Source organism: Procambarus clarkii, chromosome 91, assembly GCF_040958095.1.
Source record: "Procambarus clarkii isolate CNS0578487 chromosome 91, FALCON_Pclarkii_2.0, whole genome shotgun sequence".
Taxonomy (NCBI): Eukaryota; Metazoa; Arthropoda; class Malacostraca; order Decapoda; family Cambaridae; genus Procambarus; species Procambarus clarkii.
The window spans coordinates 2,425,098-2,448,812 of NC_091240.1; the positions used below are offsets into that span (position 1 = coordinate 2,425,098).

Genomic DNA, 23,715 nt, shown 5'->3' on the forward strand with positions numbered 1-23,715 from the left:
TCTGCGTTGTATGTTGGAGAATATATCCGTAAATGCGTAATGTCGATGCGTCTGCGGCGGGTAGGGGTGTTTGTGCGTGTTCGTGAGGTTTGTGTGTACGTACGTGAGGTGGAAGTGTGTGTGTACGTGAGATGGGTGTGTGTATACGTGAGGTGGCAGCATGTACGTGAGGTGTGTGTGTGTGTACGTGAGATGATCGTGGTAGACCCGGCAACATACATAACCACCTGAAGACTGTGAATACTAAACACGTAAGAGTGAGGGAGTGGTGGGTGGGGGGGGAGGTGGTGTGTCCATCCTTCTCAACTGTGGCTGTGGGGTTGATTAAGCTTCGGCTCCCTGGTCCCGCCTCTCATAGTTTAATTACCCGCTGTGCTGGGTTTGAAGCCTACTGGGCTGTGCTATATCTATAGTTGAAATTGGATATTTTCACTTAATACATGTGTGCCTTATTCTGTAAGAAGATAGAATGCTATGTCAATGGGTGTGGTGGCTCGTTTGGGTACCAGGGTTACCAGGGTTCCCAGGTTCGTATCCCCCTCGTTCATAAGTGGAGGTGGCTTCCACCACTTCCATAAGCCTTTACATTTAATTATACCCTGGACAGGTGGTCAATATTCCCTTACACTTGTTCCATTCGTTTATATTTCCAGTTTCCACTTCCGTCCTACCTTCTTCCACTCTGCATAGCCTGACCTTGTCTATTCCTCATAGTATCTTGTATGTTGCGATCATGTCATCCCTGTTTCTTTGCCAGAGTTGAGAGATTTAGTTCGCTTAACGTATCCTCGTTACTTATTCAATGTTGACTTTGTACTTCTCTAGGGGCGGGCGGGTTCCAGACCAGTGCTGCATGCTCTAGTACAGGTCTCCGGTCTTACTCTGCGGGTGGGTGTGTGTGTGTGTGTGTGTGAGAGACGCGGGGCGCTCAGGTGTGGTAGAGGGGGGGGAGGGGGAAGAGACCACCAGGTGTAAGAGGGGGGGGAACTGCACAACTGTAGTAGTGGTATCAGGTGTGTAGTACAGGGGTGTATTAAAAGGAAGACGTCAGGTGTGGTAATAGGTTAACACTGAAAAAGGGGGAGTGTGGGAAAGGGAGGAAGGGGGGGGGGAAGGGGGAGGAACGAACTGGCAGCCCTATGTCCGGGTTCACGACCTCCCCCCCCCACCCCCCCTCCCTCCCTCCCCCTCCCACACCACCACTACAGTCACCTCCAACAATATAGTCTCCATCTCCAACACTGGCCAGAGTAGAAGTCCCTCACTGTATAGTGAGTCCGTTTATAAAATATTGTGTTGTTGTTATAGATTCAGCTACTCGGAACAAGTTCCAAGTAGCACGGGCTATGGTGAGCCCGTAACTTACCTGGCACAGGAGCGAGGCAAGTAGCACGGGCTATGGTGAGCCCGTCGTGGACTTACCTGGCACAGGAGCGGGGCAAGTAGCACGGGCTATGGTGAGCCCGTAACTTACCTGGCACCGGAGCGGGGCAGTCATATTGAGTGTTTGTATTGATCAATTATACTTCCCTTTTCCCCCCTCTCCTGGTCCCCCCTCTTTCCCATTCCTCTTCCATCTGCCCCCCCCCCCCTTTCCCGGATCTTACCTGTCTTTCCCATATCCCTCGGCTCCTCTTCCTTCACCCCCTCCCCTCTACACATTTGATTACGCATGTACCTGTGTGCCGCCACCACGTGTGTGTGTGTGTGTGTGTGTGTGTGTGTGTGTGTGTGTGTGGTGGGTATCCCCATCTCAAAGAAATATACAACGTCACTTGTTTAAAAAAAAAAAATCAGGATTTTTCATATTGTACAGTTAAACTGAAGTGTAAACTTAATTTCATTATAGCGATGTATATTATGGGTTTATGTAGAGGTAGACTTGGGCCCGGGCTCTTGGCTTCCCTTATCCACTATTTTTGCAGCTTCTGAGGTGAAATATTTTGCCGGTCCGTTTCGTGAAGCACTTTTGGGGGAAAAAAATAATTGAAGTGGTCAGTTTAGAGTCATAGAGTAAATTACATTTAATTTATGGCCACGGGGCATAACTGGCCGACCCTTCACAGTGTTCAAGAGAGAACTGGATAAGCACCTCCAAAGATACCTGATCAACCAGGCTGTGACTCGTACGCCAGGCTGCGAGCAGCCGCGTCCAACAGCCTGGTTGATCAGTCCGGCAACCAGGAGGCCTGGTCGACGACCGGGCCGCGGGGACGCTAAGCCCCGGAAGCACCTCAAGGTAACGGGTGGCCTGCTACTTCATGGAGCGGTAGGTCCTAGATTGATTGATGAAGATTAAGCCACCCAAAAGGTGGCACGGGCATGAATAGCCCGTAAGTGGTGGCCCTTTGAGCCATTACCAGTATCAATAGATGATACTGGAGATCTGTGGAGGTGCGACTGCACCCTGCGTGACGGGAGATGTCTCCCCCGTGAGGGAGGTCCTGCCCACTTGGTCTATCTTATATGGGCGAGGCGTGGGCTCAGAGACCTACCTTGTAGGAGAACGCCTCTACCAGCCTCCCTTCCCATGTCTTTCTCCTGACTAACTTCATCCTCCCTCTTTCTCCCTCTTCTTCCCTCCCTGGTCCACTCACGACTCTGGGATATATGACTCCCCCAACGCGATCGCTACTCTGATAGCGCTGACAAAAGCATAGTTTGGTACGCAGCAGGTGTACAGTTCCGATTTGGAGCCGTTCTCGCTCTCTGACAGGGAGGGGGAAGATGGGGTGAGAGAGGAGGGAGATGATTGGAGGCTGGAGATAGGTAGAAGGCTGGGGGGGGGGGTGAGGTAACCACATAGCGGTGAGAGAGCGCTGCGCGTTCCGCGAACTCTATCATGTAGAACGCCGCGACGACCCTCTTAAAACCCCTTCCCCCCCACTTGCAATCTTAGCTCCAGATACTTGGTAGCATCACGTACCAGTCCCAGCACCACACATCACCCAGCAGTCCTAGCAAGAGACCAAAATCTCCCAGGAGTCTCAGCACACACGCCCAATACACGACCGCACGATTCACAACTTCAAGGCCAGATTCGACAAAGAATTCGAACACCTGAATAGTTAAGTTGTATATAAACAGATGCAAGAAGGCTTGCAGGAGGGGCAGACCCCCCACTACCCCTCTCCCAACCCCCGTAGACACTGATGGGTAAGTACTAATAACTAAGTACTTTCCGGGCGTAAGTTCGAACCCTCTTCACGGCCCTTGTGGATTTGTTCATTTAACTAAGCACTTCATTGATTGATGCCGGCATCATCGACCCGAGTTTGTTGTGCACCCTATACTACTACTTTTAATCTTGGTTATCTTGAGATGATTTCGGGGCTTAGTGTCCCCGCGGCCCGGTCCTCGACCAGGCCTCCACCCCTAGGAAGCAGCCCGTGACAGCTGACTAACTCCCAGGTACCTATTTTACTGCTAGGTAACAGGGGCATCAGGGTGATAAAAACTCTGCCCATTGTTTCTCGCCGGCGCCCGGGATCGAACCCGGAACCACAGGATCACGCGTCCAGTGTTCTGTCCGCTCAGCCACCGGCTCCGTAATTTAATAATCAGACCAAATGACATTATACATTTTGCTCTGAAGAGAGAGTGGCTTTATTGGGTCCTGAGACTAGTTGTGCGAGTGGACAGTATTGAACAGCGGCACTGTTCAAGATGAGTGAACACTCCCCAATAGGAAGAAACCCCCGCTGGGTTGTTCATCCTGTCACTTGTCCCAGCTGTGTCTGGGGACGTGTTCACCTGCCCTTGAGGGAACAATTCATCAAACAAGAAGTTGAAATGTAACATAATTACTGTTTGTACTGTAATTGCTATTGTATAGTAATGTTATTGTTTTTTAATTTAAGCTATTGAGGTAATATTCCGTGCAATATGTCAATTGTCAGTCAACATCTTTGGCGTTCAGTGGGCCTTAGTGGTCAAGAATGGCTTGTCTAAAGTTGAGAATGGAATGGAACTATCGGGGAAAAGCGACAAGCCATTACGACTATATAACACTGGGAAGGGGTCAGGATAAGGACTAGGGATGGGACGGGAGAAAGGAATGGTGCCCAACCACTTAGACAGGCGGGGATTGAACGCCGACCTGCATGAAGCTTTACCGTCGCTCCACCGTCCACACCAAGTGGTTGGGCACCATTGTGTAACGGCACGCCTAGACACAATAAAACATCTGAATTATCGAACAAATCCACAATGGCCGTGACGAGGGTTCGAACTTGCGTCCGAGAGAATCCGTGATTTGAATTTGATCGTGATCTGAATTATCAGGATCGTCTCAAAGCTCTCAAAATGTACTCTGGAAAGGAAACGAATGGTATCAAATGATATATGGCAGATACTGGAGGGCCAGGTCCTAAATTTACACAGTATAATAACATACTGGAATGAACGACATGGAAGGAACTGCAGAACTGCCAGTAAAGAGTAAAAGTGCCATAGGCACAACCAGAGAACACTGTACGGACATCAGACGTCCACAGCTGTTCAATACTCTCCCAGCAAGTATAAGAAATATTGCCGGAACAGAGGTGAAAGTCTTCAAAAAGCAGTTAGATAAGCTGCTGCAAGAAGTGCCGGACCAACCGGGCTGTGGTGGATATGCGGACCGCTCCAAGCAACAGCCTGTTTGACCAAGTAATCACAAGTCAAGCCTGACCCCAGGCCGGGCTTTTTTTTTTGGGGGGGGGGGGAAGGGGTAGGAAAACTCCCGGAGCCCTCTCCAGGTGTCGGAAGTCCTAACTAAAGCTCCCAGCGGTCTAGATAGGCACCAACTAGAACTCCACAGTTCTAGCAGGTTTCCGGTGGTTCTGGGGGCCAGATTCACGAAGCACTTACGAACCTGTACATCTTTTCTCAATCTTTGGCGGTTTTGTTTACAATTATTAAACGGTTAATAAGCTCCGAGGCACCAGGAGGCTGTTTATAACAATAACAACAGTTGATTGGGATATTTTCATGCTTGTAAACTGTAAACCAAAGCCGTCAAAGATTGAGGAAAGATGTACACGTTCGTAAGTACTTGCGTAACTGCTTCGTGAATCTGGCCCCTGGCAAGTGGCCATAGTTGCCAGATGGCCTAGTAAACGTCCAGTCCTAGCAGGCACTTGCGGCCCTCGGCACCCCTGGCAGACATCTCTTTGTGTGTTGGCTCAACCCACGCCCGCCCCCACGGACACCACCTCCACCCACACCCCTTCGTCGACAGCTTCCCCCCCCCCCCCCCCGCCCCCCAACACTGACACACGGGCATGGGAAGGTGGGGTAAATTAGTTGATATATGGCCGTTGTACTAGTCTCTTAAAGGTCATTTGGGCCTGTGTTCCTGTATGTGCGAGTCGACCCGAGCACCTTCCTTACCCCCCCCCCTCTCTCCTCCATCCCCTACCCCCGTCTCTCTCCAATAGAGGTGGTTTCCCACGCTCGAAGATGGAAGAGCCTCTCTCTCTACTCCGAGACTTAAGCCCCCCCCCCACACACCACCACCCAAGCCTCCCACACCACCACCCAAGCCTCCCACACCACCACCCAAGCCTCCCACACCACCACCCAAGCCTCCCACACCACCACCCAAGCCTCCCACACCACCACCCAAGCCTCCCACACCACCACACACCTGGCACATGACAGATGGGGGGGGGGGGAGGAAGAGTTGCAGGGAGGGAGTAAATGTGTGGAGAATGTGGAACATGTCTGGCGGTCGTGGGAAGCAGCTATGATGTATATGTCAGGCCCGCCAGGTTGACATCTCTCGAAGGAAAAAAACACGAAAGTCTGGCATTGGCGACGATCCTTGGTTTGTGAGACGCAGCTTGGAGAACGAACGAACGAACGAACGCACGAACACGAGAACGTGATGGAGGAAGGTTCAACAAGAAGAGGATCTTCTCAGGGGTGGGCGGGTAGCCGACCCCTTTGTGTTCTTTCTCCTATATGTCGCCTTCCTTCCTTCCTTTGTCTTCCTCCTCGTCGTTCTTCCTTCCCCTTGTGTTCCTCCGCCACTTCATCTATCTACTTTGCAGTTTACCTGTTCCCAGTTTTCCCCGTTGTGGCTCGTCATTGTGGCTTGTCCTCGTCGTTGAATTGAACCTGTCTTGCCTACCTTCTCTACCGGGGGTCACTGTCGGTTTTTGTTTGGCTGGAGGGACTAGGGCCCATCCTAGGCGTCGTTGTAGGTTCCTTGCTCTCCTAACATGACCCTCAAGGCTCCGTCCTAGGCTTCTTGATGTTTTTAAACTCTGTGCGAGAGTGAGTCAGTAAATGTCGATGTTTGCAGACAACACAAAGCTATTGGGGAGAGACAAACACTGGGAAAGACTGTGAATTGCTCCAGAAAGACCTTGACGAACTCCAGTTCGCAGGTAAATTGTTTTTAAGAGTTCAACCGCAACGAGTATCGAGGTGCTACAGGCGATGAGAACGGCCGGCTGGAGTAAAAGACGAAATCTGAGTAACTAGTTCATCTTCCAGTTACTCAAGACTCAACCAGGTATGAACCAACTTGGGAGTGGATATCGTTCCAACACTAACGTGAGAGAGACGCATGAACAGGGTAACATCGATAGCGTGCAGGCGAGGAGTCACAATAACGTGGCTAAAGTAAGTTGACCAGACCACACACTAGAAGGTGAAGGGACGACGACGTTTCTACTATCTGAATGAACTGATGTTAGTAGTACTTGTGGAAGCCATCGCCATTCCCACATCTGAAATGAAATGCAAAACACTTATTACAACGCGCAATAGGTAGAACAAAGGCAGCAGGCGGGCATACAGTGCTATACCATACTTTCCCTATACTCATTGTTAGGTGATGTTATAGATTCAGCTACTCGTAACAAGCTCCAAGTAGCACGGGCTATGGTGAGCCCGTAGCTTACCTGGCACAGGCGCGGGACAAGTAGCACGGGCTATGGCGAGCCCTTAGAGGACTTATCACGCACCGCTCCTGTGTCAGGTGTCTGTTAGGTGATACCTAGGTCCTTTTTATAGTTTAGGTCCCCCGCTCTGTCTGTCTCTCTCTTGAGAGATTAGAGATTTGTACATGATAAATGAAGCGCACGAGACTTCAGATATGGCTGAAAAAGCTGACCCCACCCCAAACAAATGACTTAAATAGTTAGTTATGGTTGGAGATCCTAATAGTCTACAGTAATCCTCCTGCCATTCTTCCTCCCTCCAGCGTAGACCTGACAGGAGCAAGGGGAGGGGGTAGAGAACAGGATAGGTAAATAGGTAGGTATGGGATAGGAAAAAGTTACGTCCAACTGAACTAGGAGACACAGAGGCGACAATGGACTGGATCTTCAAGAGGTTCGACGTGGGTAAACTGGTTTGATATTTTTATCATTTCAGCTTTTCGTCCATATTTCAACTGCCGAGGTCTTAATTTATCGCGTTAAGAGATCACGTTGCTCCGGAGAAGACGCTGAGAGAGGGGAGGAAAAGAGGCTAAGGGGAAGGGGCAAGGGGATGAGAGCAGGGCGGAAGTGAGGGATACATTCTACCTTCCTTGGAGTCTTTATTTATCTACCTTTCTATCTATAGATTCCTGCCCTTTTCCTCTCCCCTTACTTCCCTCCCCCTCACCCCTTAGCTTCCCTTCTCCCTCACCCCTCTACTTCCTCCCCCCCCCCTTCCACGTGTCTTGGTGCTGAAGCTTTAGTTAGGGTTCGCTTGGCATGGAGGCGGAAGTGCTCTTGGTAACACATATAGCAGGTAACATATATATAGCATATATGTTGGTAACATATATAGGGGGGGGGACGGTAAAAGTATTTTTTTTTTTTGTAAAAAGCGATGATGATCAGTATGAATATCACCATCATCACTAGCAGCATCACTTGTCACAAGCGAGAGAAAATGGGGGAAAAAGGGCAAGCGAGTGAGTTGCGCAGACGAGGGGGCAACCCATGTTCGACTCGAGTTCATTCCATCCAGCGGTCGACCCCACAGACGCATTCATAAATTTTTACGTGCTGTTCGTTCAAAACGGGAATTTTCTCAAATATAAATTAATATTAGAATAACATTGTGCATATATATAGGTTTAGGTTAGGTTAGGCGTTTAGGTTCTGTTGGCGATTATTTGTATTTGTAGTACGTGGGTGAAGCATTTGTAGCGTGGTGGTTCGAACAACAGTCGTCAGTGAAGCACTTGTTCCGGAAGTGTTCGACGGAAATCAGTTGAGTCGTGTGTAAACCGTTCTTCATTCATAAACAGTTAGGGGTTTGGTGGTTCTTGGAGTCACTTTTGGGTCTTTGTTTGGCGGACGGGCTGAGGGGAGGGGGGGGGCACGATGACCCAATCACTTGTCATCATCGGGGATCGAACGCCGGTTCTATAGCCGTCTGTCTCACACCCCAACCCATACGTTCACTCTCCCTCCCCTCTCTCTCATTCTCACTCTACCCTCACTCTCCCTTGAGACACTCACTCTCCCTTGAGACACTCACTCTCCCTTGAGACACTCACTCTCCCTTCCCTTTTCTCGACAAATGTATTCACATGGCTAACAGTCTACGTGTGTTTGTCAGCAATAAAAGTCCAACGTAACGCCTTCTGCCACAATAAAAAGCAATATAAACTCCAAAAATTCACCTTAAAAAGTCGAGTGCAATAATATATCGGTCCGTGGCTGTGTGTAGAGGGGGGGGGGGGAAGTGGAGTGAGTGCGTGTGGGTGGTCACGTTACAGCTCAGCTTGTACAACGGGTACAACCACGAATGGTTGTACCCGTTGTCTTATACTGTAACACTCCGCACCTTCCAAAACTTTGTTGAATCGGGTCGTACGTTGTGGGTGGAGGTGGTTGTTATAGATTCAGCTACTCGGAACAATTTCCAAGTAGCACGGGCTATGGTGAGCCCGTAACCTGGCACAGGAGCGGGGCAAGAAGCACGGGCTATGGTGAGCCTCATGTGTGGGTGGAGGCGCCTTCCGCAACTCGTGTACTGCTTTCACTACATTCCCCTTGATTGATTAAGATTAAGCCACCTAAGAGGTGGCACGGGCATGAATAGCCCGTAAACATTACTCCTGTTGACTACCTGTATAAGTACTGTGTGTGTGTGTGTGTGTGTGTGTGTGTGTGTGTGTGTGTGTGTGTGTGTGTGTGTGTGTGTGTGTGTGTGTGTGTGTGTGTGTGTGTGTGTTCCAGCCCGAGCAGCGAGGGGGTCCAGCGGAGTCTGCCTGTGGATCTGTCTTTTTCTGCTTTGCTGCCGGTTGTATTACTAGGACGGCAGTGGAGAGAAAGAGATAGATTTCCTGGGACAGTAAACATCGAGAGCTGAAGATGTCCAGAGATGTCCGGACTGTGTGTGTGCGCGCGCGCTTGCATGAGAAATGAGATCGGTCGGGCATGCTGTATATAAAGAGGATCTGATCATCTTGAGTACACGGGAGACATCTCCCGTCACGCAGGGTGCAGTCGCACCTCCACAGATCTCCAGTATCATCTATTGATACAGGTAATGGTTCAAAAGGGCCACCACTTACGGGCTATTCATGCCTGTGCCATCTTTTGGGTGGCTTAATCTTCATCAATCAATCTTGAGTAGGATCTGATCGTCTAGCCATTTCTTTATCGTTAACTCCACCTGGATATCACGGTGTTGTGCAGCCGTCCCCCATCCAAACAGATCGTTGTTTTTTCTGTATAATGAGGGTGTTAACGCCCCGGAAATGGTAAAAATACACTGGTTATTCAGCTGAATTGATGCAACAAGTGGAACGCCCCTGCCAGGTGTACGGTACACGCCGGCTGAGCTCCCGGCAGCGTCATGGCGGGGAAGCATCTGCAAAAGATTAACTTAAGTCTAAATTTTGGTATAGAATCCGTTTTTCCAATCATTTGCAGAAACCAAATATATATAGGTAGTGACTGTTTTTCTCATTTCCAATAAACTTGAAAACTGGACAAAATGAATAGGTTTTGTAGAGGTAATATTTGACGGGCTGAGTAACGGCAGGGACCGTGAATATAAATATTATGGTAGCAGCAGGAAGCATTGCAGTGATCTCATGGAAACATATAGAGGTTGAAATTGAAATTGAAATAAGTTTATTGAGGTAAAATACACACAAAGGGATGAGGTAGCTCAAGCTATTCTCACCCCGTTCAGTACATAGTGTTAATACACACATATACACATCACAAGCAATAAACGTATTACCGAACATTCTGAGAGATAAACATATACATTTCCTCCTTTACACAAGTAGTATGGTATCAGACGTACACACATACTTTTATGACCTAGGTATATTTAGAGGTTAGGCACAACCTGTAACGTCCGCTGTACCCTAATAGTCAACGGTTCCAGCCTAGTGTGTGGATTAGCGGCCATGACACATCGCGAAGGTGAAACCACGCTTTGCCGCCCATCATTATCATCGCCTGTAATATAATTTCAGCAATTGGTGCCACATAGTCATGGTCTGGCGGGAGTAGCCAGCAGACGTGGTGACAAGCCGCTGGCAAGAATGTTGTCTTGATACAAAACAAATAAGGCTCGCTTCATCTTCTTGCAAGTAGGCGTCAGATTTTTTTTTAATTAGCAAAATTAGGTATACACAGGTATAAACTGTCCCTTTCAAGTAATATATAGCCGTACTGGCTTTGAAAGTTGAAATCTCCTTGTAAACTGATATTTTAGGGAGCCAAGAAGATGGTTTGGTTTCCGCTTCTCTAGGACAGGTAACGTGTTAGGCTTACCTCAAGTGTCTAGGCGCAACAAGTTCTCACAGTCCATTCCATCCAGCGGTCGACTCCAAGACGCATTCTTCAATTGTAACATTCTGTTCATTAAAAACAAGAATTTTCTCAAATCTAAATTAATATTGTTATATCTCGGCATACTGTGCATATTTAGTCATTGGTTAGGTTCTGTTGGCGATTATTTGTATTTGTAATACGCGGATGAAGCATTTACAGCGTTGTGGTTCGAACAAAAGTTGTCAGTGAAGCACTTCTGGAAGTGTTCGAACGTCATCAGTTGAGTCTCGTGTAAACAGTGTTTCATTCATAAATAGGGGGTATGGCGGGTGCATGGAATGAACTTTGGCCTTTCTTTGGAGGACGAGCTGACTAGGCGACCAGCCGGCCCTTTCTCCAAGATGCCACCCACAACAAGCGTCTCGCCCTGCCTGGGACTCGAACTCTGGTCCAGACGGTTTTCAGAATGCTTCGCTAACCACTGCACTACACAGTAAAAGTCTAGTATGATGTAAAGAATAACGGGTAACGGTAAACAAGATGAGTGGAAGGAATAAACAGGGAATGAGATAACGGGTCGATTTACACAACTACAATTGTTGCTGCTAATTACATAAAGAATGAAACAAATGTGTAGAATTTCATTAAAGATTTTGAGGACAAGATGTAAACAATGACTGTGGGTAGTGGTCGTGCACTAATGCACAGTAACGAGCAGTTTGTTTAGCATTAGGTGTGCAGAGTTTCAGTAAGTTGCAAGTGGAAATAAAAGGCATCGTGAACAAGGGCATCGGTCGTGGTGGAGGCATACCATTAAGGGGCTAACCTACTTCGTATTCAGTTCCTTCGCTAACATAAAGAGACCCAACTGATAGCATGACAGTAAAAAAAGATACTCAAACTCTTTATATAATGTGAAATAATAATAAGTACTATGTAAAGTAAAGAGAATTCCAAATATCAGTCATGGGTGTTCGCAAGACGCTACCCCATCAAAGACCTTGAGCCTAATTCACAAAGCGGTTACGCAAGCACTTACGAACCTGTACATTTTTTCCTCAATCTTTGACGGCTCATTTATTAAACAGTTTACAAGCATGAAAACTTCTCAGTCAACTGTTGTCATTGTTATAAACAGCCTCCTGGTGCTTCGGAGCTTATTACCTGTTTAATAATTGTAAACAAAGCCGCCAAAGATTGAGAAAAGATGTACAGGATCGCAAGTGCTTGCGTTGAGGTAAGCAACCGACTGTTGCCGGCTTGTCGGGCCTATTTTTTTTAATATACTGGACAATATTGATATAACGGTCTCCCTTTATTCCCTGAAGAGGTCATGTGATTTGTTAATTGAGTTTGGTGCATTGTGGAATGGTGTTGTGGAAGCTGTCAAAGTTCTCTGCTTGTACAAGCGTCTGTTATTTGTTCTGTGCTTGTACTGACACTTTTGTTCTTACAGCCACATTACAGCCACAGTCGATTAAGGCAGTGTCTGGGATGCTCCCGGACGCAGGTTCGAATCCTCGTCACGGCCCTTGTGGATTTGTTCACAGCTGGCTGTCTGTGTCCTCCTGCCCACCTAAATAAATAAATAAATAATATAACCAGACCAAACAATTCAGTATGCTAAGCCACAATGACTATATAACACATGGAAGGGACACAGGAACAGGACAGGATAGGGGGAGGAGAGAGAGGGGGGGGGGGGGGGGTTGATGGAGGAATGGAACGGTGCCCAGGCATTTGGACCGTCGAGGATCGAACACCGACCTGCAAGCAGCGAAGCCGTCGCTGTACCAATTGGTCCTAGTGGCTAGCACAAATAATATGTGTATGTAGTGATGGAATGTTCAACAGGTGTGTGTTTGGCTTTCGTGTTAACTTGTTGCATTGTGGGAATTCCGTGAGCAGTTACGAATATTGTACATCTTGGAGACGGCACGTGGTGGGTCTGTCCCCCCACTGTGGGCAGGTGATGGTGGGTGTCTCCCCACTGTGGGGGGGGGGGGGGTGATGATGGATGTCTTCCCCCACTGTGTGTGTGGGGGGGGGGTGATGGTGGGTGTCTCCCCACTGTGGGGGGGGGTGATGATGGATGTCTTCCCCCACTGTGTGTGTGTGTGGGGGGGGGGTGATGATGGTGGGTGTCTCCCCACTGTGTGTGTGTGGGGGGGGGGGGTGATGGTGGGTGTCTCCCCACTATGGCGGGTGATGGTGCGTGTCTAAAGATGTCACGGGCCGCCATGGGATATCAGATTGACCGTGACTTGCCATGTCCCATTAAGTTTCAGAAAGGGGCTGGGGGTAATGGTGTTGGGTGGAGGAAGGGGGGGGGTGATGAGGGGTCGGGGAAGAGGCTTATCTAGGCGGGTTACCGGGGGGGGGAGTGGGGGAGGGGGGCCTACCCACGGTCACCTGCCACCCGAGGCAAACTTATGGAGCCTAATTTCCGTGTATGAATATTTAATGAGGCAGTTAGCATAGGTTCGGAATGGAGGCGAAGTGGTAGCTTTCCAAGTGGTGGTGTTTGGGGGTGGGGATGGGGTCGTGTGGTGACGATGGGGATCGTAATGGTGATGGGGTCGTGTTAGCGGGGGAAGGAGCTGGGGCTTAAGATTGTGGTGTTGTGAGTGGAAGGAAGAGGAGTTGAACAGAAAATATTAAATAGATAGATTTTGGCAAGCAAAATAGCGGTGGTATGGGTGGGGGGGGGAGGAGGGGGAATGCTGAAGGTTGCACGGTGGGGGGCGGGGGGGGGGCTAGGGAGTGCCATGGTTGGGGGTGGAAGTGTGGGTAAGGCAAGCAAGTTATTGGGGAAGGCCCAAGGCAATAAGGGGAGCCAGAGTGTGTTTGAGTGAGGCAAGAGATATTTTGAGGAGGGTGTGGGCTGGCAGGCTGTATGACAGGGGAGCCAACCTGGCCTGCCTTCATCGCCGCCGCCAAGACCACCACCACCTCCTCGATAACTCTCCCACCCTCTATTCCACCCACAGGGCCACCCGCTCAAGGTATAATTAGACCAGGTGGGTGGCTGTGGAGTGTGTAGAGGTTTCCGACGGTGTCACGGTTCTTGGCTATTAGAAAGCCAGAACTTGTGGTCATGTTGTGTATGAAAGCCGATTGATCAAGACGGCATTTAAAACTCATGGCCTCATAGTATCCACCACCTTCCACGCAGCCTAACTCATCCGCCGCCTCTCACCCAGGTGGCTGTTCCACCAAGTAGTCAATCATGTGCGGCTAAATCGTAACCCAGCTAGAGATGTTTCCCAACTTCCCGTTTCCGTGACGGGAGGAATTCCGCGGAATGTCACTTTTCAAAGCACTTTTGTTTATTTTCAATAATTAGCCATCTTGTTCACCACTGATTGCAGATCGCGTTATGATTTACAGGGTATAAAACAGAGTAAGCAATTCACTTCTAGGAGATGAAACAATTACGAACTTGTCACTGGAGTCAAGACCAGTGGCTGGGAAGCCGGCAAAACTCACCTTATATCTGCTAAAGATAAGCTACAACTCGTGTTGCATTTCCATCACCACGAGGTGAGAATGGTTACAGCACTCCATACTATGAGAGCACTTAGGGTCAACTACAATGACAAACGATCCTTGGCACATGAACAGTAACTGTTTCAGATCGTGTAAAATTGTATAAAGCTCCACAGTAAAAATATTCGTCTCTGGTGGATGGCAGTAAGTAATTATCAAAGAAGGCACCAAGCCGAGAAGGCTATGTAGCACCATTGGTGGATGGCAGACATAAAGGTTTCACGGAAAAATAACTGAGAAGCAAACACCATCGGCAGATTTCGCCCCATCTGTAGAGTAGTAGTTGTGTGAATGACAATGCTCGAGAGAGAAGGCATGTCAAGGTCATGAGCTATAACAATGGTGTGCATATGCATGGTCAATGACCTACTCCCTTCCGGATGACATTTGCTGACCCAACTATTCGTACGAGGTCAATAACCACAACTTACATTAGCTGTAGTGAGCTCCATTAATATACAGGTCTCATTCCCTCCTCCAGGATGAGTTTAGCAGGTCTATAGGGACCCCCCACCCACACTATGTCAATAACCCTCCTCTTTCTTGCTGCATTGACCTGTAATGACCTGAGGTGGCCTCATTTTCAGCCGGGCCATCATGATGTACCTGATGAACAAGCACGCTACCGAGGCCACCCAATACCTGTACCCGAAGGAACCTGAGGAGAGGGCCAAGGTCGACCGAATGCTCTTCTTCGATATGGGGACACTCTACCACGCCATCAAGGAGTACTTCGTAAGTTCTCAAGTTCTGCCACTTGCTCACTTAACCTGTTCCAACCCTCTATCTCTGTTTGCAAATGTGAACTTTCTATCGTATATATTTTTGTTCTTTAAGTCTCAGTTTTATTTAATTTTTCTGTCTGTTGTTAATTCCTGTTACTATTTTCTATGTACTGATCATATCTCACCTAAGCTACACGACAAAGCATACTGGGAAAAATCACGACACCATGAGTGTAGTTCTCATCCTTTAACTACACTTGGGTAATTACACACACACACACACACACACACACACACACACACACACACACACACACACACACACACACACACACACACACACACACACACAGACACACACACACACACACACACACACACAGACAGCCGATAAAGGCTACGGGAGCTAAACCTCACATCCCTGGAAGACAGAAGGGTAAGGGGGAGACATGGTAACCACCTACAAAATTCTCAGGAGAATTGGCAGGGTAGACAAAGACAAACTATTTAGCATGGGTAGTGCAAGAACAAGGGGGGGACAGATGCAAATTTAGTACCCAAATGAGCCACAGAGACATTAGAAAGAATTTGTTGTCAGAGTAGTTAACAAATGGAATGCATTAGGCAGTGATGTGGTGGAGGCTGACAACATACAATTTCAAATGTAGATATGATAGAGCCCAGTAGACTCAGGAATCTGTACATCAGTTGATTGACAGTTGAGAGGCGGGACCAAAGAGCCAAAGCTCAACCCCCACAAGCACAACTAGGTGAGTACACACACATATGCACATGCACAGTGTATGTGCATTGTGTGACCATGTGTGCATACATGTGTGTGTTAATGGGACGGGGGTTGAGGGTGTGGTATGTGAAAGCCCCGAGATGTGTTGTTTGGTATGTTTGTTAATGAGTGTAGCGATGGACGGGGCAGACCCTGAGAAGATTGGTGGAAAAGAATTGAGGAAAACTCTTGGGAGCTCATTGTGTACAAAGTGGTGTTTACAGTGTAAATCGCCCCTGGAGGTGACCAACCAGGAAAGGCTGTCTCGAAAACTGTTGCATTGTACTGGGTTCTTTCTGGTTTATTGTATGCTACCCGCCACCTCACTCCCTACCACCAAACTCCACACTCAGTGGGTGTGGTGGTGGTGGTGGGGTGTATGTGATGGTACCTACCTACCATCACACGCTTCACCACCACACACTCACTATCCCCACCATCTCAACCACTTGCCGTCACTCAACTACCAAAACTCCCATACTCGCCACCAATACCACAATCATTCTCCCCATCACAACGTCCACACGCTCCCCACCACCACCACCGACCTAGGTTAATTAAAGAGTATGATCTTGCAGATATCAATCCAGCAAACTAGCCTCTTATTAGAGACTTTTGTTTACATAAAAAACTCATACCTATAATGTTCAAACATTCATCACTCTATTCCCCTCGTTATTTAGTGTGAAGGAAATCATCGCTGTACCCGTTTGTGAATTCTTTTATCACTGGACGACACCAGCCTCAGTAACTCCTTTCCATAGGGCCCCAAGATCCACCAGGGTCTTCCCCCGGACCCAGAGAAGGAGAACCTGCTCAAGACCAGCCTGGACTACCTCGACCACTTCCTGGAAATTGGGGGAGTGCAGTACCTCTGTGGGGACAGGATCACAATTGCTGATATCGCCGTGCTTGCCTCCATAACTGAGCTGGATGCTATGAACTACAGCTACAAGTGCTATGGTGACTTAAACAGGTGGAGTGAGAGGATTAAGGTGAGTTGGGGAAGAGAGGTGGGGTGGTATTGAGTAGGGTTGGGTTATAGAGGGAGCAGGATGGGGGTGAGGGATGTGGGGCACAGTATTGAGCAAGGTGGTGTTGAGTGGGATAGGCTTGAGAGTCCTGGTGTAGGCACGAGAGACAAGTGGGTTGTGAATGGTGTATGAGTTAGGTGGAATGACTAAGAGGGTCAAGGTTATCTTTATAACACGTGGCAGAGGCTGTTTTTATACACAGTAAAGGTTTCTAGAGGTGTTGTTAATTGCATTGAAATTGAAATTGAAATTGAAATAAGTTTATTGAGGTAAAATACACACAAAGGGATGAGGTAGCTCAAGCTATTCTCACCCCGTTCAGTACAACGTGTTAATATATACATATACACACATCACAAATAAACATATTACCAAACATTCTGAGAGGTAAAAATATACATTTCCTCCCTCACAAGGAGTATGGTATCAGACGTACACACAAATACTTTTATGACCTAAGCTTGTTAATTGCATATTACTTCATCAGTTCTAAAAGAGGAACAATGGGGGATACCTTTGATATGTTGTCATTATTTATATAAAATACTCAGAGGTAATGATGCAATACATTGAGATACAAAGTTTAGATTGAACAGCAAAATAATGAGATGTGCATGCAAGTAGAATATGAAGGTGGACCACAGGGCTGTGAGGCTACTTACACAAGCTAACTCCATCCATAGTTTCAGAAGCAGATATGACAAGAAACAAAGAGGCCAGGAGTCATTTAATTAGAAAACTGACAATTGGAAAAGCAAGGCCCAGGAGCTGTAGCTTGGCCCTGCAGTCTCTGTTAGGCATTAACCGTTAGCCAAGGACATAATTGCCTTGCTATTGGAAAAGCTTCTCTATCTTAGAAAGTACAATGGTCTACATTCTCGACTCACAATCGGGGATACTGGGTTCGATCCCTGGGCAGGAGAGAAATGGTTTGGCATGTTTGCCTTCAGCTGTTTACCTACCATTAAATAGGCACCCCAGAAATTAAGCAACTGCTGTGGGTTGAATCCTGGGAAAGGGTTGCATCTGAGGAAGGAAAAGGAAGGCATTCATTTTTCACCCAGAACTTTGCAAGAACACTTTAAATAAGAAAGAATGCTTCAACACAGAATGTCCAGCTTTTCATACAAGAGGTACCACACGAATAAAGCCAACAGACCATCACGATGAAAATGGCCACAACAATAATTTACCAGGATGATTTTTTAGGAAGAGGAAGAGGAATGGCTAAATGAATTTTGAATTTTTCCAATTCATTAATCCAAATGAAATTTTTCATGGATGTGTTACCAACATCAAATCGTGTATCAGATGTCACCCTATTCCCACTGGATTTTGAAGAAGCCTTAGTATGCCTATGCACTCTGCACCAGGCTTTGATTTTTGGAACTCTATATTTATCAAGAACGGTAAAAAACCACTATCGCAGGCCCTTCACATTCTTTGGAGACTGATCCTAGATATTGCCATTATCCCTGACATACTAAAAACAGGAGAGATAGCACCACTCTATAAAGGAAGAAATAAGGCAGAGGCAGAAATTTACAGACCAATAGCACTACATCACATATCATAAAAATCTGTGAAAGTGCTAAGAAGATCCAAAAATAAATGGAATCACAGCATCTCCATAACCCCTGGACAACATGGTTTCAGAACAGGGCACTCTTGCCTATCATAGTTGCTGGACCACTATGACATGGCTTTAGATGTCATGGAAGACAAACAAAACGCTGATGTAATTTGCACAGATTTCGTAAAAGCCTTTGACAAATGTGACCATAGTGTTGTTGCACACAAAATGCGTTCAAAAGGAATTACAGTACCGGAAAAAGAGGCAGATGGATCTATAATTTCCTGACTAATAGAACCCGATGTGTAATAGTCAACAAAATAAAATCCGGACCATCAACTGTGAAGAGCTCAGTCCCCCCAAGGTACTGTGCTTGCTCCGGTACTTTTCTCAATCTCATATTGGGCATAGACAAGGACACAATCTGCAGTACTGTATCCTTTGCAGATGACACTAGGATTTTGATGAGAGTAGACAACATAGAGCACACCACAAACCTATAATCAGGTGTAAATCAGGTCTTTCGATGGGCAACAGAAAATATGGTACAGTATGTAATGAAGATAAGTTCCAGCTCCTGCACTACAGAAGAAATGAAAATATAAAAACGGAAACCACGTGCAAATCGCAGACTAATCGTAACATAGAACAGAAAAGCAATGTAAAGAATTTGGTTGTACTTATGTTGGAAGACTTACCTTTAAAGAACACAATAAAGTAGCCATCACAACTGCAAGAAAAATGACAGGTTACATAACAAGATCCTTTCAAACTAGAGATGCTATATCAATGATGATACTTCTCAAAGTAGCTAGTGCTTTCTAAAGTGGAATAGTGTTGCACAATGACAACCCCTTTCAAAGCTGGAGAAATTGCTGACCTGAAGAGTGTGCAGAGATCCTTTACTGCCAGAATCCACTCGATAAAACATCTTAACTATTGGGACCAACTAAAAATGCCTAAATCTGTTTTCTCTTAAGTCCAGGCAGGAGAGAGAGATAATAATTTATACATGGAAAATACTAGAGGGGTCTGGTCCCAAATGTGCAAACAGAAATAACACCACAAGAGACCAGAAGGCATGGCAAGATGTGCAGAATACCCCCGTTGAAGAGCAAAGGTGCAATAGGTACTCGGAAAGAGAACTTATCAGAGGCCCGAGACTGTTCAGCACGCTTCCACCACACATAAGGGGGAATGGCCGACCCCTCGCAGTGTTCAAGAGAGAACTAGATAAACACCACCAAAGGATACCTGATTATCTAGGCTGTGATTCATACGACAGGCTACAAGCAACCGCCTCCAATAGCCAGGTTGACTAGTCTAGCAACGTGGCGGCCTGGTCAAGTACCGGCCACTGGGACGGTAAGCCCCGAAATCATCGCAAGATAACCACAAGGTAAGGTCAAAAGTTCGAACTTGGGGGGGGGGGGGGGAGGAGGGAGAACCTAGAAACATGTCTTAAGTAAAGGCTTTGTCCCTGATGAAGGGAATTACACAGGGATATTAATGTCATAAAGGCTTAACATCCTAAGCTCATGCTCTGGCTGTCCAAGCCTAATACGAGTTCAATCTAGGGACCTCGCATCACGGCAGTTTCAGCCTCCGCATGAGAATACGTCACTGAATTTATTTCACTTTTTCAAGTGCTGCTGCCTCATTAAAACCAAGTCATGCCAGTGACTACATACAGTAAAGTGTGTATACGATTGCATGAAATCTGCTGTGGCAGACTTACATAAGCTTATAAAATTAACAGATAGAATGTAGCTTGTATGAATGACCTGCTATATACTGTACATACAGTATATGTATGTATATACTGTATAATTTCCAGACTATTATTGCCGACTCAATAAATTTCACTTCTCACACATGAAAATCCCACTTCTATTTTTTAGTTACAGCCTACATTCTACCTAGTTAAAAAAGTGATTAGCTTAGCTTGTACCATTTTCTTTTAATGCAAGATTCCCAGTTTTCTGCTCGGTAGCACAGTTTCAAATGTACCTTTGATATTTTCAGGAGAACTTCCCTTATTATAAGGAGTGTTGCATGGAAGGCGTGCAGATGACCCGAGAAAGAGTAAAGCAACTGGAGGCTGACTTCAAAAAACAGATGGAGAAAGAACGCAAAGCGTCCCTCACCAAGAAGTAAAGAAAGAGGAAGAAAAATCAAGAAAATTATGATAAGAGAGAAATGATTTTTGCCTTTTATTCACTCTGAAAAAATAAAATGGGGTTTATCATAAATATATTATTTATTGCATGAAATAAGTGATACTTCCTCATGAAGAATGTTCACAGCAGTATTCAGATTAACAAGACAATCATCAGTGTGCCATGGAGAAGAATTCTTGGCTACTAAATCTCTACTGTTTACCTATTATTTGTTTATGATAATAGCACAACCCTCCTGTTGAACCAGAGGATTGTAGGCATTAGCTCAAACCCTTCATTGATGATATATTTATATTTTTATTAAAAAGTAAATGACTGCTTGGCAGTCATTTGGGAAGGCTTGCAATTCTGCATTTTGAATAGGATTACAGTAACTGATAATAAGTTTAAATTTTATATATATATTACATAAAATGATTTGAATTTGATACCAAGCAGGAAATTAGCACATGATGTTGCAATATCATAATTTGCAATTTAATTCTAGTTACTGTATACAATTACCAATAATACAATACCAAGAATACAATATCAGATACTGCATTATACAAGGTAATATTGCAAATGGCAGTACTTAAGTCACACTACACTGAACTAAATTTCTGACTGTAATGAATGCTATTTATACAACTTTATGCAACGTGTCCTTATTTAGGCAATGTAGTGACTGTATCAACTGTCACAATGTGCATGTGCCACAGTGTGGGTACTACTGTTGTACTTTATTTTTTTGGATTTGATTAGGCTATGTTAGCAGTGGGATTTTGTTTGGTTTTCAATTTAACGCTTAATATATGCTTCTTAATTGAAAACAGTTTTGATGGTTTAAACATAGATGGTAATAATTATATATCGTGCTTATTTCTGTAAAAAAAAAAAAAAAGACAGCTAAATTGGAAAAAACTATATACAATTTTCCTTAAGCTCATATTTTGGTTGGACTCGGTTTTGATCTCACAATAGGATATCGCAGAGTTAATATCCAAATTATACAGACTGATAATATCAAAGATGAATGCTCTCTCTAACTTGACCAATATAAAGAGTATAACATCCACTGTGTGTTAAACCCAGTATCTGACAATATTATTCTTCTCAGTGAAACATAACACACGAGGTTGTATGTAAATGTAGCTAAATCTACTTGTGTTATAAAATGGATTAGGCTGTCTGACTTGAAGACACAGTCACTGTCTTATATCTGTGGCTAGTGATGTGCCCTCCCCGACATCAGGATGTGGTCAGCTCTCGTACAACTATACTGTACGGGTGGCATGTCCTGCCTGATGTGAGGATGTGCCTCTAATATGCTTGGTGACACGGAATGTCTATCGTGAGGGCATAGTCACCTCTCGTAAGCCTATACTTTTGACTTGTCTGCTTCAGTATTAATGTTTTGCTTCATATGTTTAAAGCCAACATGACAACATTTACCATCCTACACTGGTCCTTGCAAGGTTGGAGATGTTCAAGTCTTGAATTATGAGAGTTTATTTATCAAAAGTTGTAATGTGATATTTACTCGTTGTTTTCCTCTCGATGATTGTTACTTATTCAATGCTTTTCTTTTCATAATTAACATCCTTAAATCTGTCTTGTATTTATTGCAGTTGTTACTAACTACTAGCATCTTCATATAAAATAGGTAAGCTAACCAAGTTTTCTGAACTTTAACAAAAAAAATAAAAAAAATAAAAAAAAGAAAAGAAAGGGAGTCTCCATGATCATGCAGTTGTGCACTGCTTAATTTAACCCTCAAGAACAATACCAGCTTACTCGTCAATCATCTCCTTCCTTGCAAGGCCCTATTTGAGTCATACATGAAATGATATCTAGACAATGTTTTTCAGAGAATGTAGTTTGTAACTTATTTAACATATCTAATGGAAAAAAATATATATATGCCCAGGAATTCTCACTTGTCGAGGAAGTTGTGAGCAAGTACAGTTTGTTTGTCTGCCTCTTGTAATTGATGGATGTGATAGCACACTTAATGCTATAGTTATAAAGGAAACTTCTCTCAACAGACACAGGGTCATGCTTCTGTCGTCCTCTGTTCAATAAGGTAACTGTCTCTGTTTGCATCTCTGTGTCTGTCTCTCCCTATCCATCTGTGTTTACATCTCTCCATCAACCTGTGTACTTCTCCTGATCACTGTTTCTGTATGTCTAAACTGTTTGGTTGTATCTACTCGCACCAACTTGTATTCCCCCGTCTTTGTCCTGTATCCTTAGGCATGTGGTTTATCTCGTATGCAGAACACACTTTTGAGTTCATTAAAATATTTGTATAAAAAATGTAATTCTTGTACCCTTCAATCTTTCTCAACTAGATAGAGGCACACAGTTCTGTCAAGACAAACATACAGATAATGGCTCATTTTTACTATCGCATATCATAGTTCAGGTTTACTTAAAAAAAAAAAAAAGTATGTGTACTCATATGGAGAAAACAAATATTTTTGTGTGTAACTCTATTCATAGCAGAATCATATTGACTGTCAATAGAAAATTATATATAAATATATATTATTTTTTTTGGGGGGTGGGGGGTGGAGAGAAAATTTTTAATGTCTTATACGAGTATAACCACACTGGGAGCACCTTTTTTGCCCTATGACTGCCATACTTTGGAGAATTGTGATTGTTTGGCTCTAGGAGCATCACACCATGGAGAGCAGCGAGTGCCTGGACCTATGAGTGCCGCATCGGAGAGAACAGCATTGGCCCTGTGTCTGGGCTCACCGTTGTAGTTATGTTGGTCACATATTGATGCTTTCCTGTAAAGTGTGTGAAAATAAAGTTTTATTCCATAACTTTTTTTTTAATTTATACATTCTTTGTAGTCTTCCAGGCTTGGTGCCTTTTGATAACTACTTACCCTTGCATACATTGCAAGCTGTGCTGCATAATTTTTTACACTAAAAATATTTTGATCTTTGAGTTTCAGGACTTTTTGGGGAGAATCATTATTAGCAGTTTATAGTGCCTAAATTGCCTTTAGAAATATAAGGAAACCTTCAGAATACTGTGTGTAGTCTTTAGAAGACCCACCCTCAAATAAGCAGCCCAGTATGGAATCCCTACTTGAAGACCAAATAAAATTAGACACAGCAAATGGATAAGAAGCAAGGTTGGTC

At 45.3% G+C, this 23,715-nt stretch overlaps 1 protein-coding gene across 1 annotated transcript; it reads left to right on the plus strand.

The window, feature by feature from the left end:
* The first annotated feature begins 14,800 nt into the window (after window positions 1-14,800).
* LOC138359456 (glutathione S-transferase 1-1-like) lies at window positions 14,801-23,391 on the plus strand. The gene is made up of 3 exons (XM_069318637.1): window positions 14,801-15,014; window positions 16,553-16,783; window positions 20,421-23,391. The coding sequence occupies exons 1-3, from the start codon at window positions 14,877-14,879 to the stop codon at window positions 20,550-20,552; spliced, it is 501 nt and encodes a 166-aa protein (XP_069174738.1). The 5' UTR covers window positions 14,801-14,876; the 3' UTR covers window positions 20,553-23,391.
* The last annotated feature ends 324 nt before the right edge of the window (window positions 23,392-23,715 follow it).